The sequence below is a fragment of the Lutra lutra genome, chromosome 2 (genome assembly GCF_902655055.1).
Source record: "Lutra lutra chromosome 2, mLutLut1.2, whole genome shotgun sequence".
Taxonomy (NCBI): Eukaryota; Metazoa; Chordata; class Mammalia; order Carnivora; family Mustelidae; genus Lutra; species Lutra lutra.
The window spans coordinates 143,719,093-143,736,550 of record NC_062279.1 but is presented as its reverse complement, the minus strand read 5'-3'; the positions used below and the strand labels follow the sequence as shown (position 1 = coordinate 143,736,550).

The 17,458-nt window shown below is 59.8% G+C and overlaps 1 protein-coding gene across 4 annotated transcripts in view; it reads left to right on the top strand.

Annotated features, from left to right (window-relative positions):
* Window positions 1-17,458, top strand: part of SH3TC1 (SH3 domain and tetratricopeptide repeats 1) — a 49,400-nt gene that overhangs the window by 22,901 nt on the left and 9,041 nt on the right. For all 4 annotated transcript variants that reach the window (XM_047718762.1, XM_047718763.1, XM_047718761.1 and 1 more), the window contains exons 5-17: window positions 941-1,046; window positions 1,789-1,935; window positions 2,528-2,738; window positions 3,559-3,635; window positions 4,300-4,495; window positions 6,382-6,515; window positions 8,325-8,366; window positions 9,936-11,600; window positions 13,631-13,811; window positions 14,728-14,878; window positions 15,984-16,106; window positions 16,766-16,916; window positions 17,147-17,343. In XM_047718762.1, the coding sequence (XP_047574718.1) occupies window positions 941-1,046; window positions 1,789-1,935; window positions 2,528-2,738; window positions 3,559-3,635; window positions 4,300-4,495; window positions 6,382-6,515; window positions 8,325-8,366; window positions 9,936-11,600; window positions 13,631-13,811; window positions 14,728-14,878; window positions 15,984-16,106; window positions 16,766-16,916; window positions 17,147-17,343 (3,381 nt within the window). The remainder of the gene's footprint in view (window positions 1-940; window positions 1,047-1,788; window positions 1,936-2,527; window positions 2,739-3,558; window positions 3,636-4,299; window positions 4,496-6,381; window positions 6,516-8,324; window positions 8,367-9,935; window positions 11,601-13,630; window positions 13,812-14,727; window positions 14,879-15,983; window positions 16,107-16,765; window positions 16,917-17,146; window positions 17,344-17,458) is intronic.

The window sequence follows — 17,458 nt, the reverse complement described above, 5'->3', positions numbered from 1 at the left end:
AGGGAGCCATTGATCACACCTGCAGATCCAGCCACATGTGGCCCGTGGTGCTCCCAGGGTCTCCTCCCTTTCTCCGTGCTCCTGACCCTGCTGAGATTCTTAATGTCTCTGTCATTAAGCGGAAGGGACTGGCGTGTGCTGATCTTAACTCTGATGATGGGGCCAGGCCCCTGTTGGCCTCTGCACAGTGGACTTTCAGGCAGTACCATGGCCAACAAGGGGGCTGACCTGGGCAGCCACCAGGTGACCTTGTAGTCAGCCTGCCTGACCTTGGCCTCTTTAAACCCAGTTTCCCCAGCCACCCCTCAGGGATGTTTGGTGAGGTGTGGATCCTGCAAACGGCCCGGGAGTCTCAGCCCAGTGCTCTGCCGCGGGGCCGTCCTGGGTGATGCCAGGTCAGGGGCAGAACCCCAGCCGTGCCATGTACTGAGGGTCAGACCCCAGATAAGAAACGTGGCCTTAGTTTCCGGTCTGTCATGCGGACCCCAGAGTAGCACCCTTCCCCCGCACACAAACCCTGTGCCTTCTAAGTGCTGGTGTTCAGTTCATGCCTGATCGCCCCCTGGGCGTTCATGGGATGGGAGTCAGAGGAGGGGGGCACTGGAGTCCGGACAGTCCCCGCATCGGTGCTGTGGGAAGGGCTGGGAGGCAGGGTTGGGTTGCACAGGGCTAAGAGCCCAGCCTGCTGGGAGAACCTGCTTGTTGTGGAGGGCAGGGTGGAGCATGGAGCCCCCAGGGGCTCCAGGAAGGAGCAGGGCTTGGCACAGGCACTGGGGAGCCATGGCTGGCTTGAGAGCCCCCCTTGGGTAGTAAAGGAATTGGCTCTGGGCTTCCACCCCTGCCTGGTCACGTGTGCAAAATTTTTCTGTTGTGCGGCTCTGTCCTCTGGGTGATCAGATGCCCAAAAGCCCCCCACTTGGGACTGTTTTCTTCCCCCTAGGAGTTGTCAGCCAGGCTGCTATCTATCCACAGTGACCAGGCACGGATCGTGGTGACCTTTAAGACCTTCGAGGAAATCTGGAAGTTCTCCACCTATCACGCTCTTGGTAAAGTGGGGCCCCTCCCAGAGCAGTTGTGGGAACTCTGCTCAGAGGACACTTGTCACACACTGACCAGGCACTTACTGTAGTAAATCGGGCTTCAGCCAGGGATGGCTCACAGAGAGCAGCGGGATGCGGGAGTCAGTGCACACCTGCTCTTGGGGAGCGATGGTGTGACGGGAGGCGGGGCGCAGAATCTGTGCCAGAAGGTGGGCCGCCTTCCGAGTCCTTCCCGGGGTGAGCTGGGTGCAGGGCTTTGCATAGCCAGTCCCCGAGGGAGGCTGAGCTCAGACCCGCTGAGCACAGACACGGTGGTTTTCAGCCCAGACAGAGAGCTTTCTTTCTAAAGCAGTCCCATCTGTTGGGCAGCGTCTGTGGGTCTGGCTGTGTCCTCTGGGGAACTGCTCCAATACCTCGGTCCGAGGCTGGGAGACTGGAAAATAAGAGTGACAGTGTCTTGAGGGTCTTGTGCTGGGCCCATGCCAACCCCCGGCACATGTGCTTGCCTTGAATGCTCCTGTCCCATCTTGTGGGTGAGGAGACTGAGGGTCATTCAGGTGACTTGTCCTTGTCCACATTCGCCAGGATGCAGGGAAGTCCAGGCTGTCTCCCATGGTCACACACAGCCCTGATGGTCAGACCTGGGGCCTGTCTGGGTTGTAGATGTCCCGTGAGTCCCCGAGGCAGAACAGGGCTCCCCAAGCCTTGCTTTGGAGCCCACTGGTGACCTGGCCCATCTGGCCCCCAGGCTTCACTCATCACTGCCTAGAAAACCTGCTCGTGGACCAGGCCTTCTGGCTACTCTCGCCTAGTGAGGACGAGGAGACAGCTGTCCATGTCCACGTGGACCAGGAGGCCTTGATACGGACGCACGAGAGCCTCCTCGCCCAGGAAGGTGAGCACCTCGTGGAGACGGAGACATCGGCTGGCTCCACGCTCTGCGGGGGATGCCCGGTGGGGCAGGGCCCTGGAGGCTGTGGCGCACCTGGGGAGACTATTGGGGCCTCATGCAGGGAGAAGTAAGTATGGGCGACCCAGGCCCTGTCATTCTGCTGTGACGACCTGATCAGGCCCCCGGGGAATAATAGTGAAAGTGCTTCTGAAGAGGCATGCCCACCCCAAGGTCCTGACCTGAAACTGCTTTGAGTACCAGCCAAGGTGGCCTCATCCTTGGGTGCGATTCAGCAGCAGACGGAGCCCAGAGCTGCCTGTCTTAGCCTGGCCTCAGAGAGGAGGAGTGGAGGCTAGGCTCCCAGCAGAGGTCCCCACACACAGGACCCCTGAGATCGCAGGTTGGGCCTTCAGACAGGGAAACTGAGGCCCTGAGGGTCTGAGGCTGGGGGAGGCGTACGGAGTAGGTCTGAGCAGAGCCTGGGGCCGGGGAGACCCAGCAGGGCTGCCTTCACATATGTCACCTGGCAGGATGGGTGGGTCCCACCTGGAGGACTGTCCAGCCACACTGAAGGACGCTCTCTGTCCCTCTAAAGGTCCTTTCTTTGTCTTGTGTCCTGACCACCGTGTGCGGGTGAAGACCAGCCCCCAGGGTGCAGGGAGCGGCCCCCAGGCACTCAGGCGAGCCTCGAGGGTTCTCCAGGGAGAGGCAGCCCCAGCACTGGACCCTTCTGCTCCTGGCTCCAGCACGTCCTCTGAGGACATGGCAGCAGCAGCTGCTCCAGAAACTTTGATTCCATTTCATCAGTAGGTACCAACCTTTGTTTCTCTGCTTCCTGCCCATCCCATGGGTTGTTGGCTCATGGAGACCCACGTGTGCTCCTGTTCTGTGGCTCCTAGTGTGTGGCCGTGGGCTCCCACCTGCATGAGGAGGCTGTCATTCCCGGATGGAGCTGTGCGGGCAGGAGGGTACCATACAGAGCTCTTGCTTCACGTTCTGGCTCATTATTATTATTTTTCTAAGTAGTAGGCTTCATGCCCAGCATGGAGCCCCACACGGGGCTCGAACTCATGACCCTGAGATCAAGCCCTGAGCTGAAATCCAGAGCTAGACGCTTAGCCCTTTGGAGCCCCCCAGGTGCCCCTACTCTGGCTTGTTCTGGAAAGCTTCTGAGGGAGCTAGCTGTGTAATGTGTACCCATAGCCAGGAGGCACAAGGCAGATAGTCTGGGGAAGGTGAGGACGGGTAGCACAGACACTCCTCACATGCTGAATGTGGGGTCTTAACAGGGCTTGGAGCTTCCAGGCAGCCAAAACAAAGAGAGAAACTCAATGACCTGACATTCAGAAGCTGTGAACTAACAGGCAGTGGCTCAGCTCCTGTCCTGGATGAATGGAGGGAGGGCTCCCAGAATGCCAGCCTGGGGTGGGCAGGAGGCACCTGAGTGGGGCAGCACAGGGATCCCTGCAGGTTGTGCTGCATGCATGGGCCTGAATGAAGTGTGTGTGTGTGTGTGTGTGTTTAATCGGCCAGGTAGTGGAATTTGCTCGGGTCCCTGGGGGCTACTGACCTGTCCAGTCGACACAGTTCGAACTTTCCCTAAAATCCTTTCTTGTCCCACTCCAGGTGGGCTCTTAGGGTCCCCTGGGACCCCATCGACGACTCTGTGAGTGGACCTGTGACATCAGATATCCCACTGATGGGTAAATGCTTTCACTGGCCTTTCTCCCCTGGGAAAAGGGGTGGGCGACTTGGGGCAGGCACCAGCATTCTGGAAGCTTCTGTGTTCACCCTGAATCCTCCATAAGCTGGAGGAGGTGGTTAGACTCCCGTCCAGTTGGTGCTGCAATAGCTAAGGCTCGGAGAGGTCCCATGGGCTGGTCCAAATTCAGGTTACATGGTACGGTGAAGCCAGGGCAGGTCCCCGGCTTGCTTCTTAGGTCTTCTTTTGAAAAGACAGCATGGGCCCTTGGCTTGGGCTCCTGGTCCAGTGCTCTCTGCTCTGCCCCAAGCTGACTGCTGCAGGGATGGCCTTGTGTACCTGCTCAGTGAATATAATGCCCCATGGGAGAGGGACCTGCGCTTACTGCATCTGCCCAGGCCCTGGCCTGACCTTGCCAGCATAGGGCAGAGAGAGATCCCTGGCCGTGGGGTGGGGGGACACCCCTGGGTCTCAGTTTCTCTTCCTCGGTGTAGGGATCAAGTGCCCCCTCCAGGGACCACTAGAGGCCCAGCCCCTTGGGTGCAGAGGCCACGGTTCATCGCAGCCTTGATCACCCATTCCTGGGAGAGAGCTCCCAGGGTCTGCCCCCAGTGCTGACCGTGTGACCCTCCCCTCCCCCTACGCCCCCCCCCCCCCCCCCGCAGCCACAGGCCTGGCCACGGCGGTGGCAGACTACCAGGGCTCCGGGCCTGAAGAAATGACCTTCTGCAGCGGCGACGTCATCGAGGTCCTGGGCGCCCAGGTGCCCGGCCTGCCCTGGTGCCTGGGCCGGCACACGGCCTCGGGCCAGGTCGGGTTTGTGCAGACGAGTCTCATCAGTGTGCAGGGCCAAGTATCTGAGTGAGTAGCTGAGGCCCTGCCCCCTCCTAAGCCCGCCCTTGTGCCCTAGTGGGGGGCTGCTGCCCCTGCCCCCCTTGGCTGATGCCCTGGTGACAAACCTGGATGTGGTCTTAGATGGCACTCTCTTCCCTGCCCTCCCCCCGCCACGGTCCAGGCGCGGTTCGCTTGTGCCCAGAGCTGGCGTCAGCTTCCTGTCTGGACCCCCGTGTCCTTCACCATGTGCAGCCAGGCAGGGGCTGTTCCCTGAAATCCAGTGTGGTCCCGGGGCTGCCGTGACTGTCAGGGCCTGAGAAAGCAGAGGGCTCTTCTGTCCCAGTTCTCTGCTCCATCCTCCTGTGCCCCCCACCCTCGCCATGGGTCTTCCTAGAAGGACATGAGGCACTGGGTCAGGGCCCACCTCCTCCAGTGTGACCTCATCCTAGCTAATTACACCTGCAAAGACCCTTTATTGAATTCTGCATGTCCCCACTGTGTGGCCCCGGGCAGCAGCAGGGGCGTCCTGGAGAGCGGTCCACAAGCACCGCTGTGCCCCTCTGTGGTGCCTTTCTGTTCCCTTGGCCTTGAGCTTCTGTGGTGAAGGCCTCAGATGGGGAGCCTGGTTGGCAGTCCACGGGGACTCCCAGCACCAGGAAGATGTGGCGAAGTCTGACCTCCTCTCCCTGTTGGAATGTGTTTCTGCACTAACTTCACCTTCAGGACCCTCTCTCTCCCAGCCCTCGCAGCTGGCGTTCCTTGGAATGCTGCCTGGGGACCCTGGGTCTAGATGATTCCCGTCACGTCTCTGGGCTGGGGCGGGGCGGGGGGCACAACTTCTGCACTGATGGCTGGGCTCTGCATGGCTTAAACCTGCCCTGACCTCGTCCAGGCACTGAGCTGGATGAGTTTGTCTGTCCCCTCCCTGACTGCAGGGTAATGGGGCCGGTGGAGAGCCGCTAATGACCCCCTTGTTCGCTCAGCACGTGTTGACAGAATACCCATCCTATCTATTCCAGACCCTGCGTTTTCATCCTTTGTTTAGTGAGCAAACTGGTGGCCGAACTTTCCCCCCACTCTCATGCATTATTTCAGACTTAGGGTAAAGTTGCAAAGAGGGCAGGGAATTCCCGTCATCTCTTCACCCAGATTGCCCAGATGTGAGTGTGTTAATGGCAGTTTTCCCCATTTCCTTGCATATGAACCCCACACAAGTTGGCTCTAACATGCTGCCTCTTTTCCCGGTGAGTGGGGTGGTATATCCCTGGCACTGGGGCGCTCTGCTGCGTCCCCACAATCGGGAGATGACCCTGCTGCAGAGCTGCTCTCTGCGGACCACACTCAGATTGTGCCAGCATCCCAGTCCTTGCCCTCTAAACCCAGAGAAAGTTCCAGACCACGTGGCACCAGGCTCTCCTGAATCCAAGACAGGTCCTTCATCTCCTTGTCCTTCGGGACGCCCGCCCCTGAGGAATACAGGCCTGGTGTTTGGTTGGGTGTTCCAGATGCTGCTATGAGATTTTCTGCAGCGTCTCAAAATAGCTCCTTCCAGTTTCAAAGTGCTTTTCAGAGTTTCATATTATGCTGCTAATTTAGTCCTATAAGGTGCAGATCGCCTGTTCCTTCTCTCCTTGCTCTGTGTCCCGTTTTCCGTCTCCCCGACTTGGAGCAGGCTCATGTCTGGTGTTCGTGTGGGGTGCCGTAGGGAGCACCCACACAGGCTGTAATTGGAGCCGTAGGAGCTCAGGATGGGAAGGGACTGATTCTGTCCGTAGCTGTCAACCACCTGCCTGGCCGGGGAAGGGGCGATTGAAGTGGGGCTTTGCAGGCTGCCTAGAAGCTCACTAGAGAGTGGAAATGGGTCTTCCTTAGGAAATGTGCCATTTTAAATAAAGCTCCTTCTCTTTTTCCAGTCTGGAAAATGGGATTTTCCTGAACGAGGAAGAAAGGTCATTCTTTAGCCGCGAAGGGCGCTTTTCTGAGGAAGACGCCAAGCAGCTACTGAGGAGGGTTTCGGGTGTGGACGTCTGCACCGTGTACAGCTTGGGTAGGTCACAAGACCTGCAGCCAGCCGCCCCCTCCAGCCAGGTGCCCAGGTCGGTCTCTGTGGGAAGATGCCCAGAAGGACAGGGGAGGGTTTGGAGCCGGGCCACTTTCCCACAGGGCCTCACTAGCTGGTGGCCTCCAGCCCTAGCTCCCCAGCCCCAGATACGGATGTCCCCCTGTCCCCTCAGTGGAGTGGGATTGTCCTGGCTTCCGTGCACTGCTCACGGTAACCCCTGCCCCCGTTCCCTTTCCAGGAGGCCCGGCTTTCTCCGTTGGTCCATAGAGTGCATGAATGCCAACCTCTGGGCACTTGAAAGTGAACAGATGCTCTTGCTGCCTGTGGGACTTCTGGGGCAGTAGACAGGCCAGGCACAGAGAGGGGGACAGAGAAAGGGGCCCGGAGATGCCTCCAAGTGACCCTGAGGCTCCTTGCCAACCGAGGAGCACTGGCCTAGGAGCTACTATCCCCCTGCGGGGGCGGGGGTGTGGCACGCAGGCCTGGGGCTGGCCCACTGCCCACAGGCCTCCCCTCCCATGGTCTGTGTGGGAGCGACTATTCTCCCATCACAACAGGGCGGGCCTGGGCTCGTATGGCTGGGATCTGGCAGGGTTGCCTGACCTCTGAGGGGACCAGAGCTCGACCCCAGGGCTGCCACCCCTTGAAGATAATGCTTCTCCCTTTCACCACACCACCCTGTCCTCAGGGGAGCCACGGCCGTGGGTGAGGTGGGGAGCATGTCAGCAACAACAGGGGGAATGGCGCTGGAGCAGACTCGCTGGTCGATGGCTGGGGCGCTGTGGTAGCCGGTTCCTTCATCCCGCAGATGGAGGGGCATACACGTGTGCTCACACACACACACACAGACACCCCTACACATCACGTGTGCAAACACACGCACACACATCACACACCTGTCCACCGTGCGTGCATATCCATGCACACACCCACACAGCATGTGTGCAAACACGTGCACACATGCCTGCATGTCACACACATGCACACACACATCTACACATCATACATGCACACACCACACCTCTATACCATGCATGCACATACATGCACATGCATGTGCAAACACACATGTGTACACACACACCACATACATCGCACGTGCACATTTGCCCACACACTTCTCACGGTCTGCATGCTGACATGCGCCGTGGGAACTTCTCCACCAGCAGCCGAGTTAACCTTTCTGGGTTCCCACAGACCGGTTTCTCTTCCTCGAAAGGCAAACTCAGATCTCAGCTGAGCATGTAAGGCCGGCATACGATGTCTTCTTTTCTCAGGAAGGCTGTTGGTACCAGTCAGTTGGTGGGGGGGGGTGCACTGGGGGAGAGGATCTTTTCTGCAGGGGGCCGCAGAGCTTCCCGTGAGCATGCGCATTTGTCACAGCTGATGTCACACTTCATAGGACGTTTCCCAGCCAGCTGCTAGCATCAGCCCATTTTCAGGAGGTGGAAAACAAGGCTTCGGGAAGGCCTGGCCCTGGCACGAGGAGGATGGGGATGTAGGTGGAGCTCCCCTGGTTCCTAGGGAGAGCCCGTGAGGCTGAGGGCTGCCTGTGATGGGGAACGCGCCCCTGTTCCCAGAGCAGTGGCCGCAGAAGCATGTGGTCTCGGGGGAGGGTAGGGGCAGGCAGAGCCTGCTAGTTGGGGATTCTCATGCCCTCAACCAGGGGAGGCCCCAGCCCCACAGCCTCTTAGGCTGCTGCAGTGTTCCTGTCCCAGAGTCACCGCTTCCTCCCGATATGGCCTCTCCTGAGGTGCTGGCTGAGGGTGACGCTTCTCTTCTCTCCCATTTCAGACAGATTAGAAGAAGCCGAGTTTGAACAGCTGGGAGATCAAGGTAAGTTTTTCCCACAGGGAAGAGTCCTGTGTCCCCATGGGGATGGGGCAGGGCCTCTCGGAATGATGAAGGCAGAGATGCAGAGCTGGGTTCGAATGGGGTGCTGGGCAGGGACCTCACACCTCTGTGGGGGAGGATGGTCAGGTGGGGCATCCCCTCCATTGCCTGAGCCCATGCCTGACCGGGGGTTCCTTTCTTGAAACCTAGACCAGCTGAAATCTGTTTGGAGAGGGTAAGGGGTGTAGGGCCTGGATTTTGAGCTTTGAGCAGCAGAAACCCCTCTAGGACCTGCCTCTTCTTTCCCTGGGAGCTGGTTAAGGGAGACCCCCCCCTCCTCCCTCCACACCTCCATCTCATTCCCCTCCTCTCCCAGATGGTCTGATCAGCAAGATCTTGGGGACTTGAATGCCCGAGGCCCCACTGGGGTTCCCTGGGCATGGGGTCCACTGAGATGGAAACAGGGAAGGGCCACTTTGGGTACTGGACAAGGAAGGTTCTGGATATTCCTGGGCTGCTCCTGGCACCCCTTGCATCTTGGGGCTTACTGAGTGAGGGGAGGCAGGACCTGGTGGCATTGAAGGGGCTGGGGTCACGTTCACAGCCACACATTAGGTAGTTGGGTCAGACATTTGCCCCTGAACCACACTGAATTCTTTCTTACTCATTTAGTTCTATTTTATTCATTCAATTCTATTTTAACTAAGTTAATTAATTCTGAACATATTTTTTGCAAGTGAACTTGAAAGAGAAGAGTGTGTCGATGCTGGTTCCTTCTTCTCAAACACACTCCCCTTTAAGCTCATGTTTTCGCAGCAGGAAGCTTAGCTCTGCGCTCCTGGACCCTAGAAATGCCTCCGGGCACTGGCTCCATCCAGGGCCACCAGTCCGGTTGGCGGGCACTGGGGGCAGCGGGTGTCCCCAGATTCTCCAGCACCTTGTCCCTTTAGTAGCTGTGGGCCTCCTGTTCTCAAACCAGCCAGGGGGAACACTGGGGTGTCTGGGAGCCATTCCTCAACTTTCCTGCCAGACATGGTCCCAGGCGCCAGTGGGACAGAGGAACACAGATGTCGCTGTCCTCCAGCGGTACAGGTTTCATCCGTTCTGTGGGTGGCTTTTGAACATGTGCTGACCCATTGCTCTGACTGGCTGGTAATGATTACATGGGGGTCCTGCACCCGACAAAAGTCACCCCCCAAGCACTGGGAAGTCCCTCAGAGGCAGCTGTAGCTGGAAGGTGGATATCTCTGTCCATTAAGTGGCTTTAATTCTTTCTGGAGGGAAAAGAACTCTGAGTGATCACTCAGAGTGCTTTCAAATGAGAAGCATAGGAAGGGGTTCACTGAGTGAAAAGCTTAGCCAGAGGGATCCCTATTCTTGTAACCATGACTGAGTTCCCACTGAGCACTGGGTGCTGGGCTCTGGGCTCAACCCTTCATGTAAATTTCGATTCCTGGGTAGGGGAGACTCAGGCAATACCTGATAGGGACCCTGAGGCTCAGAGGGCTGTCTATACCCCAGCCTAGACCCAGATCAGACTTTAATCCATCCGGGGGTTTTGGTGCTTTGCAGAAATGCCTCTGCCTGGCCTGCACCCAGATCCATGTGAGACCCTCCAGAAGGTGAAGAATGTTCTGGAACAATGCAAGTCCGGCCAGGGCTGCCCCGAGGAGCCAGTGTCCTGGGGTCTGTGCATGGCGTCCAGTGGTACAGGCTCCCTGCACAGTGAGGAGCCCTCCTTCTGCTTGGACTCGGGGGCTGACTGGGCCCACCCAGAGGTGCTGGGCTCACTGCTGCTGTTCCTGGACGCGCCTGCATATGAGGCCTGCTTCCGTGGCCTATATGACCTCTCCCTGCCGGGGCTGAGCACCCTGTTCCCGGGCTTCACCGACGAGGAGGAGCTGGCTGAGCACCTGGCACAGGCCCGGGGGGCGGCCAAGAAGGCCGGCTTCCCCATGGCTCTGGCCAGGCTCTGCTTCCTCCTGGGGAGGCTGTGCGTGCGCAGGCTCAAGCTGTCCCAGGCCCGTGTGTACTTCGAGGAGGCCCTGGGGGCACTGGGTGGCCACTTTGGCGACCTCTTCCTCGTGGTGGCCGTGTATGCCAACCTAGCCACTGTCCACCTGAAACAGAAGAACAGGGACAGGTGTGCCCAGGTGGTCCCCAAGGCCTTGGCCCTGCTCCTGGGCACCCCCAGCCACCTGTGCAGCACCGAGGCAGAGTCGCCACTCCTAAGGCTCGCCCTGCGGCGGGCCATCCTCTGCCACAGCACCCAGGCCGAGGCCCGGGCCTGCTTCCTGCTGGCCAAGCACCACGCCCGCCTCAAGCAGCTGGAGGAGGCCCTGCCCTTCCTGGAGAGGCTGCTACTGCTGCACGGGGCCGTGGGCGCCCCAGAGGCCGCGTGGCCTGTGGACGGCTACCTGCTCCTGGCAGACATCTACGGCCGCCAGTGCCTGCCGCACCTGGCACTCGGCTGCGTCCGGGGGGCCTCGCTGCGGGCCCGGGGCTCACCGGGCAGCGCACTCTGGAGTGTGGACCTGGTCCTCCGAAACTCACCCCGGCTGCATCGGCCGCCCGCCCAGACGGCACTCTACCTCAGGCAGGCGCTGGCCTCCATGGCCCCCAGCCCGAGTGGGGCGCTGCGTGGCCTGCTCTGTGCTAGTCTGGCCCAGTTGCACAGCCGCCATGGGCAGCAGGCCACAGCCATCTCTTTCATGATGCAGGCCGTGGACATGGCCATGGGGGCCGGCAGCCAACTGGCCGTGGACTACATAGTGGCGCTGGCCTGGCTGTATGTGCTTTGTGGCCAGAGCATGGTGGCCCTGGACATCCTTGAGTCCATCCTGGACATGGCCGTGGCCAACGTGGACCAGGAGGGCATGATCGCTAACATGGTGGCTGTGGCCCTGCGGAGGACAGGCAGGACCCGGCAGGCGGCTGAGGGCTACTACCGTGCCCTGCGGGTGGCCCGGGCCGGGGGCCAGCTGCAGAACCAGGCGGTGGTCCTAGCCAACTTTGGGGCCCTGTGCCTGCAGGCCGGCGCAGAGGGCCTGGCCCAGCACTACCACCGGGAATCCGTGACACTGTTTGCACGGCTGCCCAGCAGAGAGTGCGGCCCGGACCTCACCTGGGTGCTTCTGCGGCTGGGCCACCTGTACACCCGCCGGGCCCTCGCCCGGCAGGCCAAGTGCTGCTACGAGTGGGCCTTCCTGGTCGCTGTGGAGACGGACCACGTGGAGGGTAAGCGTCCGCCACACCTGGCTCCTGGCCCCATGCATCCCCCCAGGTCTTGACTGCGCACGCTGGTGTCCTGGGAGATAACGTGTTTTCTTCCCATTGCTGCCTGGAGCACACCCACCTGGGGTTTGCGACCCGGAGGCAAGCGGTGGTTTTTCCACCATCCAGGGTGTTGAATGATGGAAACCTGCAGATGTTTGCAGCTGCTGTGAGGCTGACTGGGCAGCAGCTCTCAGAGTATGCCAGGCTCCGTGCCAGCTCTGCCAGAAAGGGCACCCACATGGGCTGGTGGCCAAGTGTGGGAACACGATGCCCAGGTCACAGGAGGCACAAGAGGGGGGTACTCCCTGTGATGATGGGAGGCTCCTGGCCCTGGCTCTGGGACCTGAGGGTTGAGCCACACGTGGGGTGGAGTGCAGGCAGAAGGTGCCATCTGTGCAAAGGCCCTGGGGTGAGTAGGCTGGGCCATGCAGGGGAATGCAGTGTTTGGGATGGGTGTGTTGGATGGTGGGTGATGCAAACCTTGGCTGAGGGTTAGGTAGGGGCTAGGGAACCCAGACTGTGGCCTGCAATTTTCCCCAAGAGCACTGGGGAGCCATTGAGGGATACAGGACTCTCACTGAACCTGGAAGGGGACCCTCTGGACCTAGGAGAAACCAAGAGCTGGGTCCCCAGATGTGCCCTGCAGCCTCAGGCAGGTCCTGGCTGTGCTCACAAGGCTTCTGTCCCTCTCCCTCATGCTGAACCTCAGGGACACTGAGAGTCACGCTGAATCCTTGTGAGCTGGTTTCAGTAGCCTCTCTCTCCCCAGGCTTGTCTGTTTTATCGAGGTTGACCTTTGTCAGCATCGATCGCCCATCTCTTCTGTGATCCTTTCATTTCTGTAAGATTGGTGCTGAGGTCCCCCTTTCGCTGCTGATTCTAACAATTGACAGCTTTACTTCTGGTCTGGCTAAAGAGGAATCCACTTTGCCCATCTTCCCAAAGATTCATCACTCAGTTTCTTTCATTTTCTCTCGGTTTTTCTATTCTCCGTTACTAATTTATCTTTGCTCTGGAGCCTCTGTTGTTCCTTCCTTTTGGGTCTAGTTACTTCCTCTTTTTCTTGTTCCCTAAGGTGGACATTTTTTATCTGAAGTTTTTCTTTTTCTTCCTTTTTAACATAGGCGTTTATAGCTATAAATTCCCTTTAAATGCTGCCATCCTGCGTCCCGTAGGTTTGGGTACGTTGTCCTTTTATCTCTACTCATGTCCAAAACCCTTCGATTCCTGTTGTGATGCCTTCTGCCGGCCGCGGGCTGTCCAGGAGCCCATTCTTCGTGCCCGCCTATTAGGGAATTTCCTGAACTTTCTTCCTACTGATTCCTAGTCTCATTCCATGCTTTTTATAAGACGTCTGTCCCCTCACAAGTTTTGAGAGTGGCGCTGGGATCTGGACAACAGGACTCACAAGATCGCATGGCCACAGGGTTGTTCTGGTCATCTGTGACCTCTTCGATGTCTGGATAGGTTTAATTGGGAAAGTGCTTGACCGTTCTCAGCCCCCGGTTCAGGCAAGGCAAGTAAGGCTGTGGGCTTGGATCCTGGCTTCGTGAAGGAGCTGGAAGCCGGGTCAGAGTCCCAGCCCCACCATGTGCTGTGTGCCCCAGACTTGGAACTCTGCTTCGGACTCCGAGTGCCCGCCTGCTGCACGGAGAGGCCAGTGATCCCTGCCCGGTCAGCATGGTGTGAAGACAGCTCCTGTCTGGCCAGGAGGGTTTTGGGAAGCAGAGAAAGGCAGGCCAGGACCCCCAGGCCTAAGAATTGTAGAAGTGGTCAGCAATGTGTCTATAGCATGTCCCGCCCAGGTTTATCACAGTGTGCGACCTTGAGCAGGTGGCCTCGCATATCTGGACTCAGATTCCCCGTCTGCCGTGACCCCAGCTAGAGGCGCAGAAGGAGCAGGCACAGAGCAGGGGCCTTTGAGTTCAGCAAACATCCCATGTCACTGCAGTGTGGGACAGTGATATCCTCTTCCTGTCTCCCCCGCCCAGGCCAGCTGCGTGCCGTCCAGCGGCTATGTCATTTCTATAGGACCGTCATGCCCAGAGAGGCCCAGTGCGTCGTCTACCACGAGTTCCAGCTCTCGCTGGCCCGCAGGGTGGCCGACAAGGTGCTGGAGGGCCAGCTCCTGGAGACCATCAGCCAGCTCTACCTGTCGCTGGGCACTGAGCGGTGAGGATGCCGGCCCCGATCCTGGGGCAGCCTCTTCTCGGGGACTGTTTCATTCCTAGTGTCAGTTAGGCTGTGAGCCAGTAGGCCTGGGGGGTCGTCATGGCTCACAGGTCCCAGGACAGGTGTCCTCTGCCCACACACCTCCTGACCTCCCGGTGGAGGAAGAGTGAATTTCTGGGCCATTCTTCACGTCCTGGTGGCTTCACGTCCTGAGTCGCCTCTGACCAGCACAGCTCTGAGTCGGGCAGCCTGTCCCCAGCAGTCCCCCCAGATGTCAGGATGGTGGCCATGTGGACCTGAAGGATTCTTATCCCTGAAGAGATAGCTGGCTGGCCCTCCTGCTTCCTGTGGGCAGAGTTCCAGGGTCACATGTCCTGGGTGACACTCACACTGAGCATCCTGAGCAGGTGGGGTGACAGGATGGCCCAGGGAGACCTCTGACCATACCCCCTGCAGCTGGGGACTTCCTGAGAGGCAGGGAAGGAGCCACAGCCACAGGCTGATCTCGGCCTCCACCCCACAACCTTGGGCCTCAGCTTCATGACAGGTCTAATGGACAGTGACCTTGATCGATACGTCTCAAAGCGGGGTCCCCGGACCAGCAGCCGCTGCATCCCTGGGGAGTCTCCCGAGAATGTACCTTCTCAGGCTGCAGCCCAGACCCACTGAGAGCAGGGTCCTACTATCATGGCCGAGTGTGAGAACCACTCGCCAGATATTTGCTGAGTCTCCGCCTGGCGCTAAGGGTCCCAGCTATGGGCGGAGAGCTCGCATGCCCGTGTCTAGGGAGGGGGGTGCAGAGACAGGGTGGCCCACTCCCCCTCCCTATGCCCTGCAGAGCCTGGTCCCCACTCAGGCGCTGGGAGGAGCTGCCCTGGCCCGGGAGCGTGCTCTGAGCGGCTGGCTCTGCTTTCAGGGCCTACAAGTCCGCGCTGGACTACACTAAACGCAGTCTGGGGATCTTCATCGACCTGCAGAGGAAGGAAAAGGAGGCGCACGCCTGGCTGCAGGCAGGGAAGATCTACTACATCCTCCAGCAGAACGAGCTGGTGGACCTCTACATCCAGGTGCTGGGGCGGGGCGTGCGCTCACTCATCCTCCATCCCCGATCCGCTGCGGGCACCTCCTGTGTGCCAGCCCGCCTGTGCCATCCCCGCTCTGGGCCCCCAGCGCCCAGCATCTTCCACAACAATCCCAGCCCCCATCTGCGTGCCTGCCACCATGTTGGTATACAGCAGGTGCTTCCTGCATGCACAAGTGATGCGTTCCCTCGACTGACACACAGGATTCAGCAGCATGTGGCCTGTCTTCTTAAAAAATGCATTTATCACGGGAGCTCTGTTTCCAGACGCGTTCCCAAACATGACATGATTTGGAGTAAACTGGGAGGCTCGTGAGGCTCATGAATGTTTTCATTTTTGAGCACCTGCTGTGTATTTCCCTGGGCCAGGGATCCAGGATCGCAGGTCGGCCACTGGCGCCTGAGAGGGGGTGGCAGTTTTGACAGCTTGTGGCTCGGGGCTGTGGGCAGGGGTGTGGTGGTGCAGACAGGAGCCACAGGGAGGGTGAGCAGAGGCTGCTTTCTGTAGCAGGGTAAGTGGGGCTAGTGCCCACCTGGGAGGAGGGGCTCCCAGTGGTGGGAAACACAGGGGCAAAGGCCAGACGTGCATGGGAGTGTGGCAGGTCTGGACTGCCCGTGGCGCCTAGTCCACTCTTGTCTGCTCACATGGTGTTTGCTGAGCACCTTGCTGGGCCCAGCAAAGAAGCGACATCCTGAGCAAGGGGGGTGACAGAATGGGAGAGACGGGAGGTGTGTGCGGGCAGGTGTTGCCATGGGCAGTGGAAGAAGATAGTAGAGGGGAAGCTGGAAGGGAGCATGCCAGGGTCTGGGAGTGGTTGGCAGGACTCAGAGCCCCCTCTGAGCTCAGTTGCAGAGTCCCAGACTCAGGGCCCCAGATGGATGGTGCTCCCCCGGGATATCGTGGGAGCTGATGTCTCCAGCTGCACAGGGTCTGGAACCAGGCCAGTCCCCGCTGAGGGACAGAGATGTGAGAGAGGAAAGAGATACCCAGTGCATCCTCGGGATGCCCTTGAGGGTCTGGGGGCAGCTGGGGAGGCTGTGAGCTTGCGACAGAGCACTGTGGCCTCAAGAGGGTTTCTCCATGCCCACAGGTGGCACAGAATGCGGCCCTGTACACGGGGGACCCCAACCTGGGGCTGGAGCTGTTTGAGGCAGCCGGGGACATCTTCTTCAATGGGACCTGGGAGCGGGAGAAAGCCGTGTCCTTCTACCGGGTGAGCTGGGTGATGAGGGCGGGCTGGGGCATGGCCCCCCACAGGCCAGGGCCTAGGAGTGGGGCTTCATTTTTGGGTGCCTTCGCCTAGGGTGATCTTGACCCCCCCATCCCCAACCTGGGAGGGACAGAGAAAGGAGGGACCATCTGAGGGACAGACACAGCTCTAGGCTTCCAAGCCCTCAAATAGCTGGGAGGCGAGCCCTGCTCCATCTTGCCCATGAGGAAGTCGAAGCTAAGGGAGGCACAGGACAGCACGTCAGTGGGGGGACTGGCCCCAGGGCTCTGAACTGTAGGAGCCTCCCAAAGAGGCCGGCTTCTCCCTACCCATCCAGCTCCTGGAGAGCAGCTCTGCCCTGGGGACAGAGAAACGCATTTTCAGATCTCGGTAGGGGGTGGGTGTTGGACCCTCCCAGTCAGACTCTCATCGCCCAGGGGTGGGGAGCTGGGCTGAGGTTCCCAAGATGGGCCGTGGGTCGCACCCCAGCTTGCTCATGGCCCAGTAGCCCTGGGGCCATCAGGGCCACTCCAAGCTGACCTTTCCCTGGGGACCGGAGCTGAATAAGATGCAGCAGGATGGGAGCTCCCTGTGCACATCCGGGGATTCTGGGCCGGGGCTGGCTGCGGCAGGTGGGGCCTGACCCGCTGCCTGTGTGGCAGGACCGGGCGCTGCCGCTGGCCGCGACCACAGGGAACCAGGAGGCGGAACTGCGGCTGTACAACAAGCTGGCGGCCCTGTTGGCTGAGCTGGAGTTGCCCCACGAGGGCCTGGAGTTCGCCCACGCGGCCGTGGCGCTCAGCATCACCCGGGGTGAGCCCTGCATCCCTGCCCCAGCGGGGCCTTGGCCTCCGACCCCTGCAGAGTGGGAGCAGAAGGGGACAGTTCGGGAAGCCTGTAGGGCTGCTTGGGGGCTGTGGCCGTCCTCTCCCCTGCCGGGGGGGGGGGGGGTATGGGGCTGGGCTGAGCGGCCCCGAATCCGCCCCAGGGGGAAGCTTCGGGTTTCTCATGTGCACCCTCTCCCCTCTCCCCTGCGTCCCTAGGGGACCGGCTGAACGAGCGTGTGGCCTACCACCGGCTGGCCGTCCTGCACCAGCGGCTGGGCCATGGCGAGCTGGCGGAGCACTTCTACCTCAAGGCGCTGTCACTGTGTGGCTCACCCCTGCAGTTCGATGAGGAAACCCTGTACTACGTGAAGGTGTATCTGGTGCTTGGTGACATCCTCTTCTACGACCTGAAGGTGGGTGGGGGTCGGGGGGTAGGCTTAGGCACTGGGGTCGAGCCCAGACCCCCAGGACGGGGTCCTGCCCTCCAGTAGTGCTGGCCCCGGTGTGTCCCCGAGCTCCTGGCAAGGC